Source organism: Triturus cristatus, chromosome 5_2 (genome assembly GCF_964204655.1).
Source record: "Triturus cristatus chromosome 5_2, aTriCri1.1, whole genome shotgun sequence".
NCBI lineage: Eukaryota > Metazoa > Chordata > Amphibia > Caudata > Salamandridae > Triturus > Triturus cristatus.
This window is the reverse complement of record NC_140588.1, coordinates 43,269,783-43,292,606: the sequence shown is the minus strand read 5'-3', so window position 1 is coordinate 43,292,606 and position 22,824 is coordinate 43,269,783. Positions and strand designations below refer to the sequence as shown.

The 22,824-nt window shown below is 40.1% G+C and overlaps 2 protein-coding genes across 2 annotated transcripts in view; both read right to left on the bottom strand.

Moving 5' to 3' along the window:
- Positions 1 to 18,759, bottom strand: part of CAVIN4 (caveolae associated protein 4) — an 82,167-nt gene extending 63,408 nt beyond the window's left edge. Inside the window, exon 1 of the mRNA XM_085606813.1 lies at positions 18,151 to 18,759. Within this exon, the coding sequence (XP_085462939.1) occupies positions 18,151 to 18,561 (411 nt within the window). The 5' untranslated portion in view covers positions 18,562 to 18,759. The remainder of the gene's footprint in view (positions 1 to 18,150) is intronic.
- Positions 18,760 to 19,789: 1,030 nt separating this feature from the next.
- The window catches only part of TMEFF1 (transmembrane protein with EGF like and two follistatin like domains 1), a 668,539-nt gene continuing 665,504 nt past the window's right edge, over positions 19,790 to 22,824 (bottom strand). The window contains exons 9-10 of the mRNA XM_085606812.1: positions 22,403 to 22,561; positions 19,790 to 21,013 (exon numbers count right to left, since the gene is read on the bottom strand). Coding sequence (XP_085462938.1) covers positions 20,929 to 21,013; positions 22,403 to 22,561 — 244 coding nt within the window. The 3' untranslated portion in view covers positions 19,790 to 20,928. The remainder of the gene's footprint in view (positions 21,014 to 22,402; positions 22,562 to 22,824) is intronic.

Genomic DNA, 22,824 nt, shown 5'->3' with positions numbered 1-22,824 from the left:
ATGGATCTTGGAGTATGAGCCTGGTCATAAGTCCTTTCCGTTCTGCTCCTTCTGACTCACACTGTTTAGGAGAACTTATGGAAAGCCATTCACGTCAACATTACAGAACTCCATATAGGACACACCCTGAAATGCATAGCACACTTCAAAATAAATATTACACACATAAGAATAAATGTAATATGTGTCAAAATAAATAAGATACCTGGCAGAAGGAATCTGACTCATACCAGAACAAATATAAAATCATGGCAGAGTGAATATGCTTCCAAGTGATTAATATCAATAACACACACTCTGAATTCAATAAGAGATATACTGAAATATATATCAGTAATACTGAAATGAATATGGTCCTCACTGTAAACAAAGCAAGCACTATAATGAATACAATATACATCAAAAAGAATGAGACATTTCTTGAAATGACTGACAAATAGCAAGAGGAATATGACATACGTTGAAATGAATGTAACAGCTTGAAATGAGTATCAGTTGAAACAGTGAATATTTTATATTCTGAAAAGAATATATTGTACAGTGAAAATAATATCACTTACCTTGAAATTAATAATACATATGTTGCAGTGTCTATGAATTGCGTTAAAATAAACATTACCGAGATTGAAATGAATATGAGATATACGTAAATGAATATGAGATGATATAAAAATAATATGACTTGGGTTATAATTAATATATGCCCCATTGAAATTAAATTGATATGCATTGAAATGAATATTACCAACACTGAAATTGTTACGACATTTTTCAAACTGAATTTTACATGCATTGAAATTAATATGGTACGCATTGAAATAGATATGACATAGGTTAAAATGGATATGAAGCATGGTAAAATTAATATGGCAAGTGTTACTATGATTATGACATCCGTTGAAACAAATATAACATTGGTTGAAAGGAATATGACACATGCTAAAATTAATATGACCTGTAGTAATATGAATATGAGCTCATTGACATGAATTTGATTTGAATTAAAAATGAATATGAGTAACATTGAAATGAACATGACATTTACCAAAATGAATACGCCTTGCATTGAAAGTTGTATGATACAAATTGGAATGAACAATATAGGTGCTGAAATCGATTTGGCTTTTGTTAAAATGAGTATAAGAAGTTTTAATGTGAATGCAACATCAATTGAAATGAGTATGACACATGCTAAGATGAATATGAAATGCATTGAAATGAATATAAGCTCCATTGAAATTAATTCAACATGTGCTAAAACTTCAATGAGACTCATTAAAATGAATAAGGAATACTCTGAAATTAATATGATACACATTGAAATTAATATGACATGTATTAAAATTATGATAACATATGTTGAAATGTATATGAACTACGTTAAAAATATTATGTCAATGTGAATTCAACATCCATTGACATGAATATGACATTCATTGAAGTTAATTTGACACAAGTTAAAATTAATATGAACCACTTTTAAATGAGACTGAAACCAGCCGAAATTATTATGGCCCATATCTAAATTAATATGACATTCATTAAAATGAATATATGACACTTTTTGAAATGATTATGAATCTATGTGAGATAAATATGGCATGCACTGCAATGAATAAAGCACATATTGAAATGAACACGAGCCAAGTTTAAATTAATATGACTCATGTTTAATTGAAAATGGATGGCACTGAAGTTAGGTTCATCTGCTTTAAGATTAATATTAGATATTTAAATTAATATCACATATTCTGAAAGTATATGATATGGACTAAAAGGAATTAATGAATATAACAAATATTTAACAGAATACAAAAAAAGGAAACACCCTTTACCATGTATTCATTATCATGCAGGTAAGTACCACACAGGTAAGTATTTCTACCTTACCCACACAGTACTTTACTATGCAGGTATAGTATTTTTTCAAATAGCATAATTTTTTTACATGCAGGTAGAGGTAACTGGAGATAAGGGTGATTTTAGGGGTTAACGGTGGGTGGAGGTAAAGGGAGGTAAGGTTAAATGTAGGATTTAGAGTATTGCACAGGTGTACAGTGGAGTGGTGTAGAGTGGAATACCATACAGTGGAGTGGGATAGAGTGGAAGGTCATACAGTGGAGTGGCATAGAGTGGAATAGTATACAGTGGAGTAGCATACAGTGGAGTGGCGTACAGTAGAATAGCATAAAGTGGAGTGCCGCACAGTGATGTGGAATAGCGTATAGTCGAGTAGCATACAGTGGAGTTGAGTGGAGTAGAGTGGAATACCATGCAGTGTAGTGGTATCGACTTGGAGTTACGTACAGTGTAAAAATGTAAAGTGGAGTGGCGTAGAGTGGAGTGGCATACAGTGAAATATTGTAGAGTGGAATAGCATATAGTGGAGTGGTGTACAGTAAAATGGCGTGGAGTGGAGTGCCATACAGTAGTGTGGCATAGAGTGGAATGGTGTACACTGGAGTGGCGTACAGTGGAATATCGTAAAGTGGAGTGGTGTATAGTGGAGTGGCATACAGTGGAGTGGCATATGGATGTAGTGGAAATAACCTTTAATAATCATGGTGTGGGTACACAGTAAAACAAAAATAGCAGAAATTTCAACACAAAATCTGATAGTGTCTATGCTGATGATATCACACTGTACCTATCCAACCCAAAACAAAACATCAGCCTAGTCACCCGAGAGTCCACCTATTCCTTTTTAAGACATCCTCATCGCTCACTCCACATCCCTCAGTCATCACCCTTCATTCTTCAGCACTCATTCCTTAAACCTTAACTGCCATACATCACTCCTCATCTGCCACTCCCATTCTTTATTACCTATCTTCCATGTCTCATCTCCAATCTCTCAATTCTCAGTAGTCACTCCTTATCTCTTGCACCTCATCACTCATTCTTCTTCCCTCACACGCCCTTCATTCTTCCTCACCTCCTATACATAATTGCTAATTCTATATCTCTTACAGTTCACCTTTTATTCACTTTGTGTGATGACTGAAATTGACAAACAATGACACCCTGAAATGTACACCACCCTGCCTATTTGAGGGAAACCTAGTCCCTTATGCCTCATGCCTATAGTCTCATTCTTCATTCCTTATCACTCATCCCTATCTCCAATTACCATTGTCCTAATGACTTTCTCATCACCCCTCATTGAACACACCTGCTTCCTTATCTCTCACCCCACATCCCTTCAAAAAGTTGGAAAAAACAGTGTAATACACTATATTTCACTAAAATAATGTACTGTGGTGTATTTACAATCTTTAACATATTTAATACTTAAAAAAGTCTATATTTACAATCTTTAACATATTTAATACTTAAAAAAGTCTATGAGGTACTGCAGTAATACCTACAAATGACTCTGCTACTTAGAATTTGTTTTAAAAAATATATATTTTTTAACATGCTTACTAGGTACTAGCAAGATACTCTCTAAACTTGTTTGAAAAATATGTAAAAAATTATTTTAAAAATGTCCCTACCTATTACCACTTTAATGAAGTGGTAATAGGTAGCGAACAAGACTAAAACCTAGTAGTTACCTATATCTAGAGCCTTTACCTAGAACACATCGTAGTGTAGGAAAAGCAATATGTCTGCCTTTTAATTTTGCACAGACAGCCATTAGCCAATCATATACTGCCTTGTCATTGCCATGTAGCACGCTATACAGTGAAGTTACAGTGGTATACCAGGGCACAATATATAATTATGGCCTACCTGTAGTATTGTAATGCATTACCCTTGCGTCACGCATGGTGTTGCATGGGCAATGCAATACTTAATTCAGATGCACAAAGCAATGCAAGGCCACCATGCGTGACCCTGCATTGCTAGGTAAATCTGTCAATTTGCTGTTTTGCATTGATCTTCACACCATAATCTACATTACTGCTATATTTCAACTACATCCATATGCCACTCCACCCTATTCCATTGTATGCCACTCCACCATACACCACTCCTCTTTGCGGAATTCCACTGTACACCACTCCAGTGTACACCATTTTACACTCCATCACTCCACCATATGACACTCCACTACACGCCATTCCACTGTACTCCAGTTCACCATACACTATTCCACTCTACGCCACTCCACTCTATACCCCTTCACTGTATGCCTCTCCACTCTACGCCACTCTCTATTAATTCACTGTACGCAACTACAATCTACACTACTACACTGTATGGTATTCCACTTTACCCCACTCCACTGTACGCTACTCCACTATATGCTATTCCACTCTATGCCACTCCACTTAACACCATTCCACTATAAGCTATTCCACTATATGTCCTTCCACTGCACGACACTCCACTGTGTGCTATTCCACTGTATGCTACTTCACTCTACACCACTCACTCTAAGATATTCCACCGTATGCCACCCCAATCGCCACCACTCCACTGTATGATATTCCACTCTACGCCACTTAACTGTACATCTGTGCCATAATCTAAATCCTAAAATTACTCTTACATCCCTTTACCACTACCTACCCCTAAACCCTAACATCACCCTTACTTCCATTTACCACTACCTGCACTTAAAAATATTATGTAAGTGTAAACGTAGAAATACTTTCCTGTGTGATACTTAGCCTGAGTGGTAAACGCATGTGTGGTAATGAATACATAGTAAAGGATGTGTCCTGCTTTTATATTCAGTTAAATATTTGTTATATTAATTGTAATTAATTCATTTTCATTCATATCATATACTTTTAGAACACGTGATATTAATTTCAGTATCTACTAATAATTTTAAATCAAATTGACATAACTTCAATGCATGGCATTTTCAAATAATCATATTAATTTAAACATGGCTCGTGTTCACTTAAATATGTGCTTTATTCATTGCACTGCAAGCCACATTTATCTCACATAGTTTCATGTTCATTTCAAAAAGTGTCATTTTCATTTTAATGAATGGCATATTAATATTGATGTGGGCCATATTAATTTCAACAGGTTGCATCCTCATTTAAAAGTGGTTTATATTCATTTTAGCATGTCATAGTCATTTCAATGAATGTCATATTTGTTTCCATGGATGTCATATTCACATTAACACTTGACATATTAATTTTAAGGTCGGCCATATACATCTCAATATATATTATAATTATTTCAATGTATGTCATATTCCTTTTGATGTGTATCATATTAATTTCAGAGCATGCAATATTAATTTGTACGAATGTCATTGAAATTTTAGCATTGTCATGTGCATTTTAACGCATGTTGAATTAATTTCAATGGGGCTCATATTCATTTCAACGCATTTCATATTCTTCTTAGCTTGTGTCATATTCCTTTCAATGGGTGTTGCATTCATATAAACACTTTTTACATTCATTTTAACAAAACTCACATCCATTTCAACACATAAAATATTAATTCCAATGTGCATCATACGACTTTCAATGCAATGCGTATTCATTTTGATAAATATCATGTTCATTTCAATGTTACTCCTATTCAGTTTAAATTCAAATCAAATTCATTTGAATGAAGCTCATATTCATATTAGTACATGTCATTAATTTTAACATGTGTCATATACCTTTCAATCGATGTTATATTTGTTTCAACGGATGTCATAAACATATTAACACTTGTCATATTAATTTTACCATGTGTCATGCCATTTTAACCTATGTCATATCCATTTCAGAATGTACAATATTAATTTCAATGCATGCCATGTTCATTTTGACAAATGTCATGAGAATTTTAGTGTTGCTCATATTGATTTTAAGGCATGTCAAATTAATTTCAATGGGGCTTATATTAAGTTCAACATAAGTCATATTCATTTTAATCATCTCATATTCATTTTCATATTTCTCATATTCATTCCAATCTCTGTAATGTTTATTTCAATGTAATTCATAGTAATTACAACATGTGTAATGTTCATTTCAAGGTATGTGATATTATTTTCACTGTACAATATATTCTTTTCAGTATATAATATATTCATTGCTGTAACTGATATTCAAAGATAACTGATGCCCTGAGCACATACAATATTAAAGTCCAGAAAATGAAGTAATCAAGTCTATATGGGAATCTGTAATTTTGATGTGCACGGCTTCCCATACAAACTGAAAGTCTGTCATATAGTGGCAGATGCAAATATCATGGCTGTTAGGGTGGCACATAATATTGTGTGTGTGTGTGTGTGTGTACAGCCAATAATCAGTCAGTTTTTTTTTTAACAAGAAAGCAAATTCTTTAAATATTTCTTTGTGAGCCAGTGAACCTTTCTCTGTGTGCCGGGAGAACTGTTTTTTTTGCTGCAACAACACACTGATTTAAAAAACAAACCTATTTAGTACTGTCAAACCTAGGACATCGTTTTTTTTTTTACATTTGCAACCACTTTCACTTGCTGCAATATTTTGTTTACAAAAATGGGAAAAACTGAAAATTATAGAAATTTCACATTTCACTTTATCGCTTTAGTGGCCCAGAGTGTAGCAGAGTGGCATAGAGTGCAGTGGCGTAGAGTGCAATGGTGTAGAGGGTATTGTGTCAGAGTAGAGTGAAGTGGTGTAGAGTGGTGTGGTGCAGGTTAGAATGGAGTTGTGCAGTGCAGCCTGCAGTGGCGTAGAGTAGAGTGGTGTAGAATGCAGTGGCATCGAGTAGAGTAGAGTGGTATAGAGTGCAGTGGTGCAGAGTATATTGGATTGGTGAAGAGTAGATTGGCTTAGAGTTCAGTGATGTAGAGTGGATTGGTACAGAGTAGAGTGCATTGGTGTAGAGTGTATTGGCTTAGAGTGCAGTGTTGCAGTGTAGAGTGACGTGGAGTGGCGTAGGGTGGTACAGAGTAGAGTGGCATAGAGTGAAGTGGTGCAGAGTAGAGTCGAGTGGAGAGGCATTGAGTGGTTCAGAGTAGAGTGGCATAGAGTGAAGTGGTGCAGAGTAGAGTAGAGTGGATTGGCCTTGACTGCAATGGTGTAGAGAGCAGTGACGGAGAGTGCAGTAGGGCTGAATAGAACAGAGTGGAGTAGAGTGCATTGGCATTGAGTGGTGCACAGTAGAGTAGACAGGAGTACAGTGATATGGTGTACAGTGCAGTGATGTGGAGTGGAGTGGTGCAGAGCAGAGTGGAGTGGCATAAACTGGGGTATGTATGGTGTAGTAGTGCACTGTCATTATAGACAACACACTTTCAATTGAAGTGACAATTACATTTGCACAGACATACAGTTTAACTGATAAAAGTATACAGTGCACAAACGATAATGTGTGGAAATGTCATCACCTAGTGTATTTATTTGTTTGGTCGTATTCAAATATTTTTTCCACCATACTTCAGACTAACAAAACATGTGTTTCATTTGTGCTTTCCTCATTCTGAAATATTGTGAAATATCTGCACAGTACATTTACAGACATTTAAATGTTGTTGCATGCCAGAAATAAAACATTTATTTCACAGCAAGGTTGTCACATAAATCCTCTCAATATGAAGTCAGAGAAAGAAAATTAAACACCTGTCTCCCTCAGAAGGCAGAAACTAACATTTGACCTGTCTTTGAATACACAACAAATGTGACGAGATAAGAACAAGATTTAAAGGACTGCTTACGGAAAGGGAGCACTTGGAAGACTACAGTAGTTATGCAATGCTCAGAGGGGGACAAAACAAATAATGCATGCAAATCGAAAGCAAGCAAATGTGAGCTACAAACAGTAAGGCCAGTGGTAAGCAATGGGTGGAATGCTTTCCCAGGGGAAGCTTTCTGAATGTCCGCAAGATGTCTTTAGCAAAGGAGAAAGCTGCACTGTCTAGTAGGCTTCGACCTAAAAAAAAAGCACCACCGTTTTGTGCCACTCCGGGACCACAGTAGCTTGCACCAGGACTGTGTCTCAGGAGTGCAGGCCTAATGAGCCAATCAGAAATTTTACATTGTATTAAGACAATCACTTGATGTAGAATCACTGCAACATTTATAAACAATCGCGTTCAGATGTGCGCAACACCTTCAACGACCCTGGGAAAGGATGTTTTGCTGTTTCTCTTATTCATGTATTTGTGAAAGAAAACGGTTCCATTTTGCGTATATTAATGATTCTTGTGTGTAAGATGTGGGATGACCGTCTTAAACAGTTTATAAAAATATTATGAAATCTGCTCATATTTTTCCATTTCCCATTTATGTACAACAATGTCATCTCTTTGACATTGCCTCTCTGTCCCTCTCTTTTCATTCAGTATAATCCCATTGCATACTATGTTACTCCTATGTTGTAGTCTGAGGTGTAAGGTATATGATGACATTGTGTAATTCTCTACCTCTGAAGACCAGAGAAGAAACAACATCACACATTCTTGGACCATAAGCCAATTAACTCTTCAGGATAATAAACCCTTATTTAGAACTATCATAAACAAAATATTTCGACCAGAAGCACAACAACATCTACAAAGCCTTCATCAAGAAGCAAAAAGGATACAATACTTATCCAGGACTCCCAATACAAAACCCGCCACTAGGGTACACAAAAGGATCTTCCCAAATTGTATTAACCGAGAGTGCACAACTGCAAAGATGACTCCATCTCAAGACTTCTGTAATTTACTTCAGACTCATGCCCTACGCAATCCTACCACCTACACTGTTGCTACCCTATCGATAAGCAGCTTCAGCAACTTATCTCCTTTAAAACCTCCCAGCAGAATTCAAGATATCCAACATTTGACCATTTCAGTAGAGGAAAAACCTAAACCCAGCAGATTCGGCCAGCTACAGACCAATGCCTAATGGCCTATTTCTTGTAAAATGTATTGAAAGTGCATTGTTCGCTCAGATTTGCAGCTTCATTGAAGAAAAAAACTTGCTCCCAAATCAAACCAGGCTCTGCCCTGGTAGAGGCAGAGAAACCACTCTAATCCCTGAGACAACCAGTCCTTAAATTGTAAAAAAAATAGGTGCCAGGGCCCTTCTCGGAAAGCCACTGCAGCCTTCGCCACGCAGTGCCTCTACCAGTGCTGCCAATGACAGTACCAACAGAACTCCTAACCAACGCACTCCAGCAAGTGTGATAATTAAGACTATTTGAGGCCACACAAGCTAAAATAATGGCTTGTCAGAGTGCTATTATTTATTTTCAGTGCAATTTGGCGTAGTAAACACATGTCCTCATCTCAAAATTAAACATAAAGTGGCCAGGGCTGTCACTGACTAGAGACAGTGCTGACAATTAAGTGCCGGTGCTGAGCACTGGAAACCACCGTCTCAAATTAAGCACTGGAGACAAGATGAGGAGAACCGATGGCAGAAATGACATTACTTCAGTCCTACTGAACCTGTCCACTGCATTTGACAGGTGGCCACCACCTCCTTCTAGAAAGATTACAAGAACTCAGCATAAAAGGAATCACACTTGACTGGAATGCCTACCTCTTGACAGATCGGGCATCACCTAACGTCCCCATTAACATAACTCCTCTTTTATATCAATACTAAGATACCTCAAGCATGATTCATTGCCCCACTGTTTTTCAGTATCAACCTACGCCCACGATCTATGGTCTAAACTAGCCAAGTCCTTTAATCTGACATGCTACAGCTACACCAATGATCATTCTGAAGCTAACTGAAAAACAAAAGGGACCTGTGAGGATCAGGATATGACCAATGTATATGAAGGATTGATCAATTGATGTGGACAAACTGCTTTAAAGTGAACTCATCATAAAGATAGATCTTGACATGAAGAGACTGGAATAAGTATCACCACACTTTACTTTGGGCTACAAGGAGCTGCAGCACCAACACCCACATTGGCAGAAGCTTAAAATCTGGGCATGATCGTGGCTTACAGCTGATGTAACCCAAACCATGGGAAGTAACAGCTCCGGGCAACCATCTCCCGTGTCATGCCAGGTAATGAATATGCAAACAGACTTGGACCATGACCTCACTCTCATTACTTAAAAGACTAAAAAGAATCGAGAATGCTCTGGGAACACAAATACTAGTGCCGCATTTACTATTTTTTGATGCATGGCAGCGCAGCATGCATTCCTGCTGCGCTGCCGTGCGACAAAATAAACCGGCAGGAATGCGCTGTATCTACAAGCCCATTGCGCCCCCGGTACGTCACTTTTTTGATGCATCGGCAGCGCAATGGGTTTGCCCATAGTTACAAGGCCACATAAAGTCACTCTGGGTGACTTTTTATGACCTTGTAAATCAGGGCCCCTTTCACATATTACTCTGCGTGAAAGGGGCGTTCCATGGGTGTTGCTGTGGGTGTTCTCGTGCAACATCCATGGAACCTGACACGATCCCAGATTTACAATGTTTTAAAAAGCTGAAAATGCGTCAGAATCATATGCCTCCCCAGGGGAGGCATAGAAGTGGTGCAACGAAGAGAAATAGTTTTATTTCTCCAGGTTTCTTCCTCTTTCTGTGCGTGCTCCATTCTGCAGCAAGCATAGAAAGAGGAAAATGTAATCAATGATTGTTTTTGTGCAGGAAGATGTCCTGCGCTGGCACATGGCTGCTGTTTGTGTGCCGGTGTTGGGGAGAAGGTTGTATCTTGTTGATACAGCGCATTCCTGCCCTATTATTTTGACGCACGGTAGCGCAGCGGGAATGCTTGCTGCGCTGCCATGCGTCAGAATATAGTAAATGAGGCCCTAGATGTGTATCTACATGACCATATCTCATGGCTCGAAAAGCACTTCATTGCCTACCTATTGCCAGGCATTCAACTTTCAAGACCCTGGATATCAGTTTTAGGCCACCAATGATAAAAGCCCAGATTTCGTTCAAATGAAGCTCAAAAGATGTTCACAGAGGACAGCCCACTATTCCAGGCTGGAGTCACACCTGACCATACCAGCAAGTAAGAAGGAACACACAGGTTGTCTTTCTTCTGTTCAAGGAGCCAAGTGCTGAGGCTCTGTCCCAACAAAGATAATAATCTTCAAAATGCACATGCCATCGAAGAAGGGGTGTACCCCTACATGTTCCCAAAGTGATACAATGATGAATACACCAAGCCGCAGAGCAGTGACTAGTACCACAGTACACCAGTGCAGGAAGACAATACTATGGTACCCTTGATGGCCTGGTGCCCAGGCCCACCATCAATGGCAAATCTAAACTTTTAGTCAAGCAAATCTCAAGTGATCTCAGAAAATCAAACACTGTTCTAGCCAGCACCATGCAAGACTTTGAACCAGGAACACTTTCTCTATGCAAAAGGCTATGTCTAATGAATTCTCTTTTGGTGAATATAAGAACCACCATAACCCACCTAGAAATAAGGAACACTGGGAGAACTGAGAGACGTGTATTGGTATAAACAGTACCTCTGACATAAAATATTACTGCTGCATTATCACTGTCACACTACATTATCTGTTGAAAGCCACTATAACACATTGCACATGCACATCTAGTTAACTGCACCTTTCGCATAAGATGTAAATGTCTGTATAAGAATTATTGCATCATTAATATATTTAAGCTACACATTAATTTGATATGTATTCTTGGCCTGTCTGTGCTGCACTCCTCAGTTCTGACTACACTGCTTAAACTGTTATCGCTCACCTGAATTAAAACAGAGACTTACTCTTTCCCTTTCACAAACATAAAAAACATAAAATGCAATTGTTTTTCTACTCTTATTACAATATCAAACCTGTCTGCAGGTCACCTGAAATGAAGTGTATTTGATGTACACGTTTTTAGTTGGCTGTATGCGTTTTGGAAGAATAACCAACTTAAAAAAGGGGTTCTGATAAAAATGTTTTTAACAAACCCCTTTCTCTCCCTCCGGCCTTAGTCCCTTTTTCAACAACAAAAAAACAACGTACTACCCTCCTGTTTTATTCGTGTTTTTTTTTTAACAAGCTCTTTATTCCTCTTGCTGTTTTACTACCTTATTGAACAAAACCTTTTTTCCTGTTTTTACTCCCGTTTTTTTTACAAACTGCATCACTCCACATCCCACTTTACTCCTGTTTTTTTTTTTTTTACAAATTCCTTACTCCTACTCTTGCTTTAGGCATTTTTAAAGTAGCCCGTTATTCCCCATCCCACTTGACTCCCTTTTTTAACCTCCCACTACACTCCTGTATTTTGTTCAAACCCTGTACTCCACCACCTGATGTACTCATGTTTTTATTTCAATAAAATCACTTACTCCCTGCCTACTTTACTCTAATTTTTAACAAACCCCTTATCCCCCTCCTGCTTTACTCCTTTTTAAGTAAATCTACTGCATTGTACCTCCTTTTATTTTATTTTTAAAAAGCCCATTTACTTCACCTCCCACTTTAATCCCACATACCCTTTTATAAATAGCTCCTCCTTTTCTTGATAGAAACAACATAGCACATTCAATGGTGGGTTTTAAAATGTCCAGATCATATGTCGCGGCTGGTAACATAATGTCTTCCTCCAGCGAGTGTAATTGGTAATTTACAGTGCATGCAGATGTAACTACAGCACCAAAGGTGCCACAGTCATCGGGCATAAATGTACATGTCACAAATATCTCCACAGCCAACATGTGCACCCTTGCATGGTAAGTCTCTTCTCACACTTTTCTTACGCCCATACAAAGCAGCGATGAATACGCCTCATAAACACAACGTCAAATTACTCCCCACACTTGCCACAAGACACTCACACACACCCTATTCATCCACCCAGTATCAAAAAAAATCCTTAAGTAGTGTATTCCTTTCTCCTTCTTAACATCTGCTCCAAGTGTAGACCCAGGGACACAGACTTAAGAGCCAAGCTCTGGTTCTTACCTTCAAAATCATACACTACACAATGGAAACACACAATCTTCTATCCAAATCACACCCATGAGCTAGTGTGATAATACTCTCCTTCTGCTGAAGAGTATCTTATTTGTGGATAAAGGAGGGGTTAACAGAACAAACAACAGTTTTTTACCCTGTTCCAATCAGAATGTCTTAGGACTGTATCACTGGCCTCAGCGTGATAAACAATAGCATGTCTGCAGCAGAGCGAAGGGTAGACTTAGGAGGTGATGGGTGTATGGCAAGCAGCAAACAACACAACTGTCTTTCTTTAACAGCGGGAACATTAATTCACTTAAAGGAGATTTTCATATTTTCAGTTGGTGGGCTGGGGTGATGTACTGTATCTGTGCTGCTGGTTATGTATGGACTCAGTGATTCGGTGGGTGGGTTGCTTGCTTGCATTGCCAATGGCAGTGAGACAGGTTGAGCTTCAAGTTACGCTGTGTGCGTTTGCAGTTGCTCAGTCGTACTCGAGTAAAGGGAGAAGTGACAAAGGAAGGTTGCTGCTAAAGTGTTTTATAGTTCGCTTCAGAACGGGCTGCAATTAAAGCAAGGCCCCGAAGTGGAAAGTTTAGACAGGTTGGGTGTGATTCACAAAGGTAAACTTACACTTTTGTGTAGGTTTACTACTTTTAGGTATTCACAAACTACAAGCGGATTTTTACCACTGCACATTCCCTATACGTAGGTGTGTGGTTCTGCGCCCCAATTGCTTCCGGTGCAGAGAATTCTGCACACATAATTATAGGGAGTGCAGAGTCGTAAAACTCAGCACATAGTTTGTGAATAGCTAAAATTAGTAAACTTACCCAAAAAGTGTAAGTTTACCTTTGTGAATCAAGCACTTGGGGTCCAAGAAAGACCGCCAAGGCAGTGGAGAGCCAGCCTGACGGATTATGAGCCTAATCCAGGGGGCAGCCGGTGCGGCAGCGGTCTCACGGCAGTGGCTTTGTTAGACTTGTAGGAGAGCCTCAACAGCATACCTCCACGGTGAGAGTGCCTGCAGCAGGTTCCTGCACGGTGTGGCATGCACTATGTTGTGCGTGCCACACCGTGCAGGAAGTAGAATGCAAATTTAGGGGGGCACAACATGCACCTCCACAAGTACCCCCAGTCCCAGATTTGGCCGAGGTCCCCATAACCTGCATGTCTGCCACCCCCTTCATGGCTGAGTCCCCACCATAAAAAGGGCAGTGGATATACAAGTCATAATATGCTAGGTGGTGCCGGAATCGGCACCACCAGCATATTCAGGCCGCTTTGCGCACTGGATCCCAGTGGAGACAGCAGTCCCACCGCCACCAGCATAATATGGAGGACAGTCCCGCAGTGGTGGTGGTGTTTGGAGCACCACCAGGAGTACAGTGGTCCCAGGGCCGCCATACTCGTATTAAGGCCCTTAGTGTTTACGAGAAGGAGAGGTAGACTTCTACTCCCCCACCTGGTAAAGCCTCTGAGTGTTACTCTTGAAGTGCAGCTTAACATGGTAAAGGCTGGAGGGCTTCATGCATAATGCCAGATTAAAAATGGCCAACGAAATGGTGGGACATGCCAGCAGTTTCATACTTAACTACCAGCAGGGCCATCGCTTCAATGGCTGGTACTATCGAATGTAGTATGTCTGAGAAACAGGAACCTAAAAAATTAAAAATATCCGAACGTGACGTTGAGCCACCCTAAGCTATGCGCTCAGGCCCACATGGCCTGATGGTTAACCTGGCATTAGTCCTTCTCTCTCCTTATGTGTCTCTGTGCGGCTGTCTGGCTAAGGTCGTCTCTGCCTGTATACTTCTCTGTAAGCATCTCGGTCTGTGTTCTGTCTGATTTCACGGAAAAGGTAGAGGCAGTTGCACATGTGCTATTCTTCTCAAATAAGTATTTTTATGTATTTTGCTTTGCAAATTTGAACATTCCAAGAGTGTGCCTTCTATTCTTAGAAATGAGGTTGGCAGGTTCCAAACAGAAGAGACAGTAAATGCTTTTGACATATGGTGGTGAAATCTACACTCCAAGGGAAACAGCATTATGAACGCAGGCTAAACTATGCGTGCCATACAACGCAAGCGGAACAGCGCTTGCCTTAACCACGCATATGTCTTAGCCATGCATATGCCATAACCACGCATGTGTGTGGATAAGGCAGTCAGCAATCTTGTTTCAGAGCAGATGGGTGGGGAGAGTAACAGGAAGAATCAGGACAGGAAGGACTGGGACGTAGCTTTGTGACTAGGGCTGGGGACCAATTTTAGGGCTCAGGGAAAGGGTGGCTGGGGTCAGGGTAGTTTTTGGGGTTGGATACCAGTTTTAGGGCTCAGGGCGGGGTGGGGGCAGGGTATTTATTTGGGCTGGAGGCCATGTTGTAGGGCTCAGGGCGGGGGTGTCGGGTAGTTTTTAGGGGGTGGATTTCAGGGCTGGGGGTTGGGTTTTAGGGCCCGGGGTGTGATCTTTCTACGGATATGCCTTTACCAGTCATGCCCTTACAACAAAATTTGTTGTAAAGGCATGCGTAGTAAAGATGCAGTCGTGGTTGAGACCACGTTGTTTAGGCATACTTTGTTTATTCATGCGTTGTTCTGTCCTACAACCACAATCCAATAATGGGGAATGTGTTGGTTGTAGTTCTGAATTATCTTTCTCCTTAGCCCCTTTATTTTGAGGCAACTGTTTCAAATTGAATAGAGGTCTGAATTAGTAGTTTGTCCGTACGTTAAGTGTAGAGGTTTTTGCCATCAGTGTCATTCAAAATGTTCTCTTGGTCGCAGTGCCTGTGAGGCAACAATCTCCTGCAGGCCTCTTCCGGTGGCCGACTATTCTTGTTGGCAGATCAACGTTTTAAATTCCATGCTGGAGTCCCAGCAGAAATCCTTCTAAGATGCCCAATGAAGCCCATCTCGCTACTTTTTATCTATAGCCCTCTCTGAGATGTGCTGTTCTGTTAATCATTTTCATTTTATTTTTGTTGGTCGAAGGTGACGCTGTTGGTTAGAAGTGGGAATATTCTACAGGATCTCTCTACCTTCAGGGAAGTGCACATCAGAGGCTCCCACTGTAAATGTGCCAGATAATGGGATAAAGTGACTAGAGCAATTTAGATAAACCACAGCTCTCGACTATCATGTCATAGAGTAGCCTTGTGACCTACCTGAAAATGGATGCTAATAATGACGTCACGAGTTAGCATCTACTGTCAATTTTCAGTTCTGTCAATCCGAGTAATTGCATGGTTTGCTCTTCTAAAATTCTAGGTATGATTAATTTAATATTTCACACACCATTACCAGAAGAATTTTGAGGGGATAAACTACATACTCTTTTAGCAGCACAAATGGAGATGAAAGTGTAGCTCCAACAGAGAATGTGTACACCTAAAGCAGGATGCGAGGTTTGTGTGACAGTTGTTATGCTGTTATACAGGTGTAAGAGCATTATGATAGGGGCCACAATAACACACATGCTCCAGGGGCAGAAATCAAACTGAAAGTGCATGAGTGAATGGCCAGTCAAAGTAGAACCTATAATCAAACGTTCTCAAACTTGTCATTGGAGTGGTGGTCCATGATATAAGCAAGAGAGTGCGTGTACAGTAACAATATCAAGTGTACATATTCTTCTGGAAAGTGGCTAAAACTATAATCAGACATTCTCCAAACCTGTCTTTGGAACCCCGCTCAATGTATGCATATATGACCGCCATGACGTGCAGGGTGATGACATCCACTGCAAGTATTACTCTTATAGGTGGCAAATAATTCCCATTGTTGAATCACTTGATCAGATTAAGTGTGATGCATGGCCTACGTTTGGCATAGGCTTGGCTTCCTTAGATTGGCTTTTCTTGCACCAGGGCCGGCTCCAAGGGGTCTCGCGTGCTCTGGAGGGTGCTGGTGGACTGAAGCAACAGATGCCGCCGACCCCTCCTCGGTTGCCCTTCTGCAGGCCTCTCCCGGATTATGAGCACGCGAACACGCCACAGCTGCTGCATTTTACAGCAACGTGAAGGCTCTCGCTTTATATTTGGAGCAGGGTTGCTATAAAAACAGAACCCCAGGGGGCACATGCTAAAATAATATACCAACACCGCTAACTGGGAATTTTTAGCTGGTAAAGGATAGATTAGCCATGAGATGCTTTGTAACCAAAAATTTAAAAACCAATATTTTATTCAAACGTTATAAGCGATTATGAACACATGTTGATTTATGGTCCTGTACATTCAAGTCAACGGACATATGGTCACACGACATGGCAGTCACGGTTACTAAAACAGGCAGAAATACTTAAAACGAGGCTACATTTAACAAAGACAACATTAAACACACTCTTTTTCCATTTGTCGTCTGGCTTCTTTGAGAAGGGGCTGAGGAATGCCGCTGTTCGGGGATATTTAGCAACAACAAGTTGAACTGAATCTCATTTTCAGAGCATGGTTTTAAACACAAACTTTCTTGACACCAGTTGTTAGCTCTCGGTTTATGAAGCAATATAAGACAATTGACACATTTAGTCTCATTAGTAAACCTCTGGTAATTCCGACCTACAGGCTGCTGCTATTCCAAAGCCCTCATACTGAGAATCTCTCAAATGGAAACCCCGAGGAGGTGTAATACTGCATCCTCGCATTTTCTGCAGACAAATTTTACACTCCTTAAGCGCAAGATTGGCTACTGTATAATTAGAAATAAAATAATTGTGCACCAAATGTCATGGTGAGTGAATCAAATATTAAACTAATAGACAGACAGACAGACAGACAGACAGACAGACAGACAGACAGATAGATAGATAGATAGATAGATAGATAGATAGATAGATAGATAGATAGATAGATAGATAGATAGATAGATAGATAGATAGATAGATAGATAGATAGATAGATAGATTTATTGATCCATAGATAATGTTAGATTGACAAAAAAATGATATTGAAACCTAGAGACACAGACACGCAAGTGCATAATTGACATTTCTAGTGATATACATCTACAGACATAGACATACTTGTTTAACATGGCCAGTGCTTTATCAGTGTCGGCAATGACAGCAAGTGTAAGTATATGGTGACAAAGCAGGAATTAAGGACACAGGCCAAGTTTGGAGAGGAAGCAAGGACTTGCATTGACAAGTTATTTAGACCTAATTCGCAATCATAGGTTTTCATGTCAATGGCAGCATTTATATTACATAATTTGTACATACCTAGAGCCCTACATAATCAATTCTGCATACTTTTCACTACATTTCCCTGCTGGAAAAACCTCCCCATGGAAAGATCACAATGAAAATGAATGAGGAGAGGAGCAGAGAAAGTTACAGCGTACCTGGAAAATGACCACACGGAATTTGTTTTTCCTCAGGAGCTCCTCTTGCTTTGATTCCACCTTCTGGACGTGACCACTTTGCTTATCCACACGTGCTTTCACATCTTTAACGTTGGCGCTAACTTTGCGGGTTTTGTCCAAGAGCTTGTTGACGGTGTAACTTGTGTTGGCATGAGCCTGTGCCAGCTTTAAAATGTCGATCTGGATAGACTTAATGGCGTCCTCCATCTCTCTGTGCCGCTCTTCGATCCTCTTCTGACTGACCTGCACATTCTCCACAATAGTCGCCACCTTATCCAGGACCGACACGATTGTCAAAGCTGCATCTTGCTCAACTTCGTCCTCGCTGACCACTGACAATCGATTCAGGTGGATATTGTCAGCCTCAAGGGTGGCTTCGTGGAGATCCATTCTTGTTGGTGGGCTGCCGGCTCTGAGGTGGCTGAAGAGTGACTGTTCCTCACTGTGACCGCGTCTGCTCAGGGCTGGAGTTTTGGCATGTGTGCAAGTGAAGGAGTGTGACAGCTGAGCTCTTGGATGTGAGGAACAGGGCGCAGAGGCTCCACCCCTGGAGGCAGGTCAAACATTTATAAATACGACATATTTCAAGAAGATTGTCCACATGCCTCTGGCAGCATGAAACCCTCTAAATTAGGAAGCAGTGCTGCTTCTCGCAGCACGAGAGACAGAATGCGCCAGTCTATGCAAAATATCGGCAAAGTGTAGAACAGAAAATTCAAGTAAATGACTCCATTTGAAAGACATCAAAAGTAGCTTTATTACATTAAAAGGAAATGGCTCCCGGAATGCCGGCCCCCTTTCAAGACAGCCTCTGTGCTCAGTTGTCAAACACCCTGCCACCCAATTCCAAAGCAACCGTTGCACATTTTTTTTATTTATTTAAGTAACTCGGAAACATATGGCAGGAGTCCCAGTCACAACAGCACAACTGTCTTCCAGTTGTCCGTTTAAAACCAGCGTTAAGGTATTTTACATAAGTCTTTGAAAAGGTCCCAGGTTGTGGCTATTGTGTTCACTGTACATTTGAAAAGGTACGTAAAGTGCAGCTCGTGCCGTCGTGGGCAGACGTCAGCTGCTCGTGAGCTCTGCCTTGACGTAGCACGTGCAGCTCGGTCCGGTAGCAGCAGAGGCCATGCGAGGACGTTTCTTTCTACGGTGAGTAGGACGCTTTGTTCGCGGGCATTTTCTTTTTTTCCAAGAAGCATAACAATATACAATCCGAAACATAAGATCATCAAAAAGAGAAAAACTGCTAATTCTGCTCAAAAAGATAATTGCTCTAGGATGCCCATTTCCTGAAGGTGTTGATATTTCAGTTCACATGCAATGTTGGGAACCGGAACCTAGAAGCACACAGATAATAGCCGGTGCTGAACAAAGAGGTGTCGGGAGGACGTACTATATATATGCTTTATTATGGCTTCTCATTGTTGTGGTAGGAGTAAAACCCCTGAATGAGTGGGATTACCTTCTTACAAGTCCTTCTACAGTTGAATATTCCCAGGAGTTAACAACGGAACAAACTGCAGAGTGAAAGGGATGTCCGTTCATTTTTCCACTTTTACGTTTCATGCAGAAAATATTTAAATAAAAAAATAGGCACACCCAAACATGAGAATGTAGTCAAAAGTTTATATCGTGACATGCCCTTCTAGTTAAAATGTTTAAAGCATTTTGTAGTTTATTCTTTTTAACAAATTAATAAATCCTACATGCAGAATTCTGACAGCATAAAAACGAAGTGTTAAACAGCTGAAGCATCATATTTCCACAGTTCCGTATCAAGACTATCGCCCCATTTGCAATAAAATTACCACAGGTAGATCGTTTTCAGAAAACCTTTTCTTTGCATATCTTTCTCGGAAAATCAAATCCGCAAAAGTTTTAAGTCACTGGCTCCCTGACTTGCAAACACACCTAGTCTGCAGTTGACTAACTCTTGGCATTGAAACATGAACACGCTTTTATCAGAATTAAAACATCTTTAATTGGTGTTAGGTCTTCTTCCAACGAGGTGAGATGCAAGGTGAGTTCTAGAGTCAACTTTCAAAAAACGGCTTCATTTTAATCATCCAAAAGAAGCTGTTATAAGTTCCAGTTGTTTTGTTTTTCATTATTAAATTATATTGTCACTCAAATGAAAGTGTTAGGAACGTGAGGGCGGCAGAGTACTCCACGTGTTCCCATTCACGATTTTAAATATGTCACAACTACACACAGTACACAGCTTCACAGTTCATGCAAATTGGCAGTGTCTAAAAAATTGTTTACTAACTTTCAAAAACATTGAGATATCTATAACACAGTGTCTCCTAGTGTCTGGTAAGAAAAAAAATGAAACTGTAAACATTGTTACCTTTTAGCTCATGCCCAGGTTGTTCGGTAACATTTTTTGTTCTGTCGCTTTTTGTGTTTTTTTTTTTTTTTTTCCATTGAATTTTATCTATAACCATTGGCAACGTTAAGTCTGTGTTCCCAAAAATATTACATTCCATGAGTAAAGCACGGGTCTATTATACAACCATGTGATACAGATACAGAAAAAACAGCCATCTTATTCAAAAGAACAGAAAAGGAGAAGCGCTGAAGTCAGCCCACTGGGGTCAGGGCTGATGCTCACTGGAATACAACAGATTGACAGAGCTACACTACAAAAATGTCCAAAAATAAGGCCTCTGAAATAAATATTTCCATTTTAAAAAAAGATATAATAAAAATGTACATCACATGGCCAATGCAAGTATAAAAATCATCGAGCTAAACCATCCTAGAGGACGCATCTGATGTGAAGTGGCCAAGGTTTTGCTTCTGCCGACGTCCTCTATTGTTCTTGGGGCATTTTCTGCAATACAGAAGTCAACAATAAAGAATGGTTAGTTTATTTCAAAATATGGTTGCCTTCTTCTACTTCCTATGAGTCTATTTTATAGCACCTGATTCTTTCAATTGGTTCGGGTGACATTAAGAATATTCTTTCAAGTATTTACAGTGGACTGTCCAGGATTTCTTTTTTAAGTTCTGGACCAATTACCATAGTTACAATTTATGGGCAAGCTTTTTTTTATACAACAATAACTGCTGACAGAAAATAATAAAACCATATCTAGTTTCCACTTTTCATAACAAACTCCGGATCTATCCTTACAAAAGAGGACACCCTCTTTCACCACTCTGGTGGTTTTATTAGTGACGGCATAAAAACATACATGCCCATCTACTCCCAGGGGCTCGTGGAGTCAATATGTTGTCTTTGCTGGCACTCTTCTAGTCTCCTGGGACTTCTAAATGTGACAACCCAAACATTCCTCTCTGGAGGAGTCGCCAAACTGTTTCTGCCACCATGACTCACCCTGGACTGGAACTACGATTAACACCCATTAAGCTACTGGCTAGGGGCAAGCCAGGTGTCCTGAAAATATGACTTGCTGAACTTGTCCATAACCAGCAGAGACCCCCCCCCCCCATTCATATTTTCAATAGCCACTGTCTAAGCCAAAATGTTTACAATCCAAGAAGCCCTAAAACTGTCTTGAAATAATTAGGTGGCCAGAATGTCAATCCATTAGACATAAAAGTAAAGTAAACGTTTGCCCCACTCTTGAAAGGCAGTCAATAATTTTACTACTTGTAATGAACAAGAAGTGTTATCATGTTGGCATGATATGCAGCAAATGTGACACACTCCCAAAGCCTACTACATTTCATAAAATATTTTAATGCTGGTCCCAGAAGTACAACGCATCCCGGGGAAAGTTGGCCAAAGACCCTAAAGCATAGTATAACTTCCTTCAAATTCCGTATAAGGTTGCAAGAGTCATCTCTGGACTTGTCGTGAAGGACAGTGAGGCACTTATAATTACCCAAATGGCTAAACATGGATGGACATTGGCTGGATTCAGGAACTGCAAGCACTAGGGAATCATGCGAGTGAGAAAATGAAGAGAATTGGACCAAGTGAGCAATATGAGTGGACAGCATGCGCAATCTCATGTAGAACACAACAATCTTACCAGGTGAATCGACAGATCTTAACCTAGGTCAATTTATTAACCTCTTCCATGCTCATGACGTCTTCCGGCCGTCATGAGTCACAATGGGCGTGTGCGGACGACGGCCGGGAGACATCATGACCACGCCCACGAATGGAATGTCCAGCACTGCGGCAGCGCTGCGGCGGAATTTGCACCGCAGCGAAGAGGTTAATAGGGTGTAAATATTTTGAACGACATACCTTGTTATGCACATGACGATTGCAACTATAATGGCTATCTGTACTGCTCCAATTATTGCTGCAATGAGGACATGAGTAAGCTTCTGTCTGCTCGGAACAACGTAAAGAATATTAAAGTCTGTTTTTTCACAATATTGACCGGTGTATCCAGAGTCACACCTACAACAAACAACCAGAAAATAAGACAAATTAGCAACAAGTTCACAGTTGTGCATTCAAGACGGAGTAGTTATTGAGACAAACATCTTTGACTGTGTACGTTCACCACTACTAAAAACATGTCCTCTGCTTAGTGTCTGATAATAGGAGTGTTCGGGGGAAATTACAATTAAGATGCACTTTCACCTGTGGCGTGAGCATGTTCGGACCATGAAATCTCTGGTACCGAACTCATTCATATCTCATTTATAAGTCATCTCCCT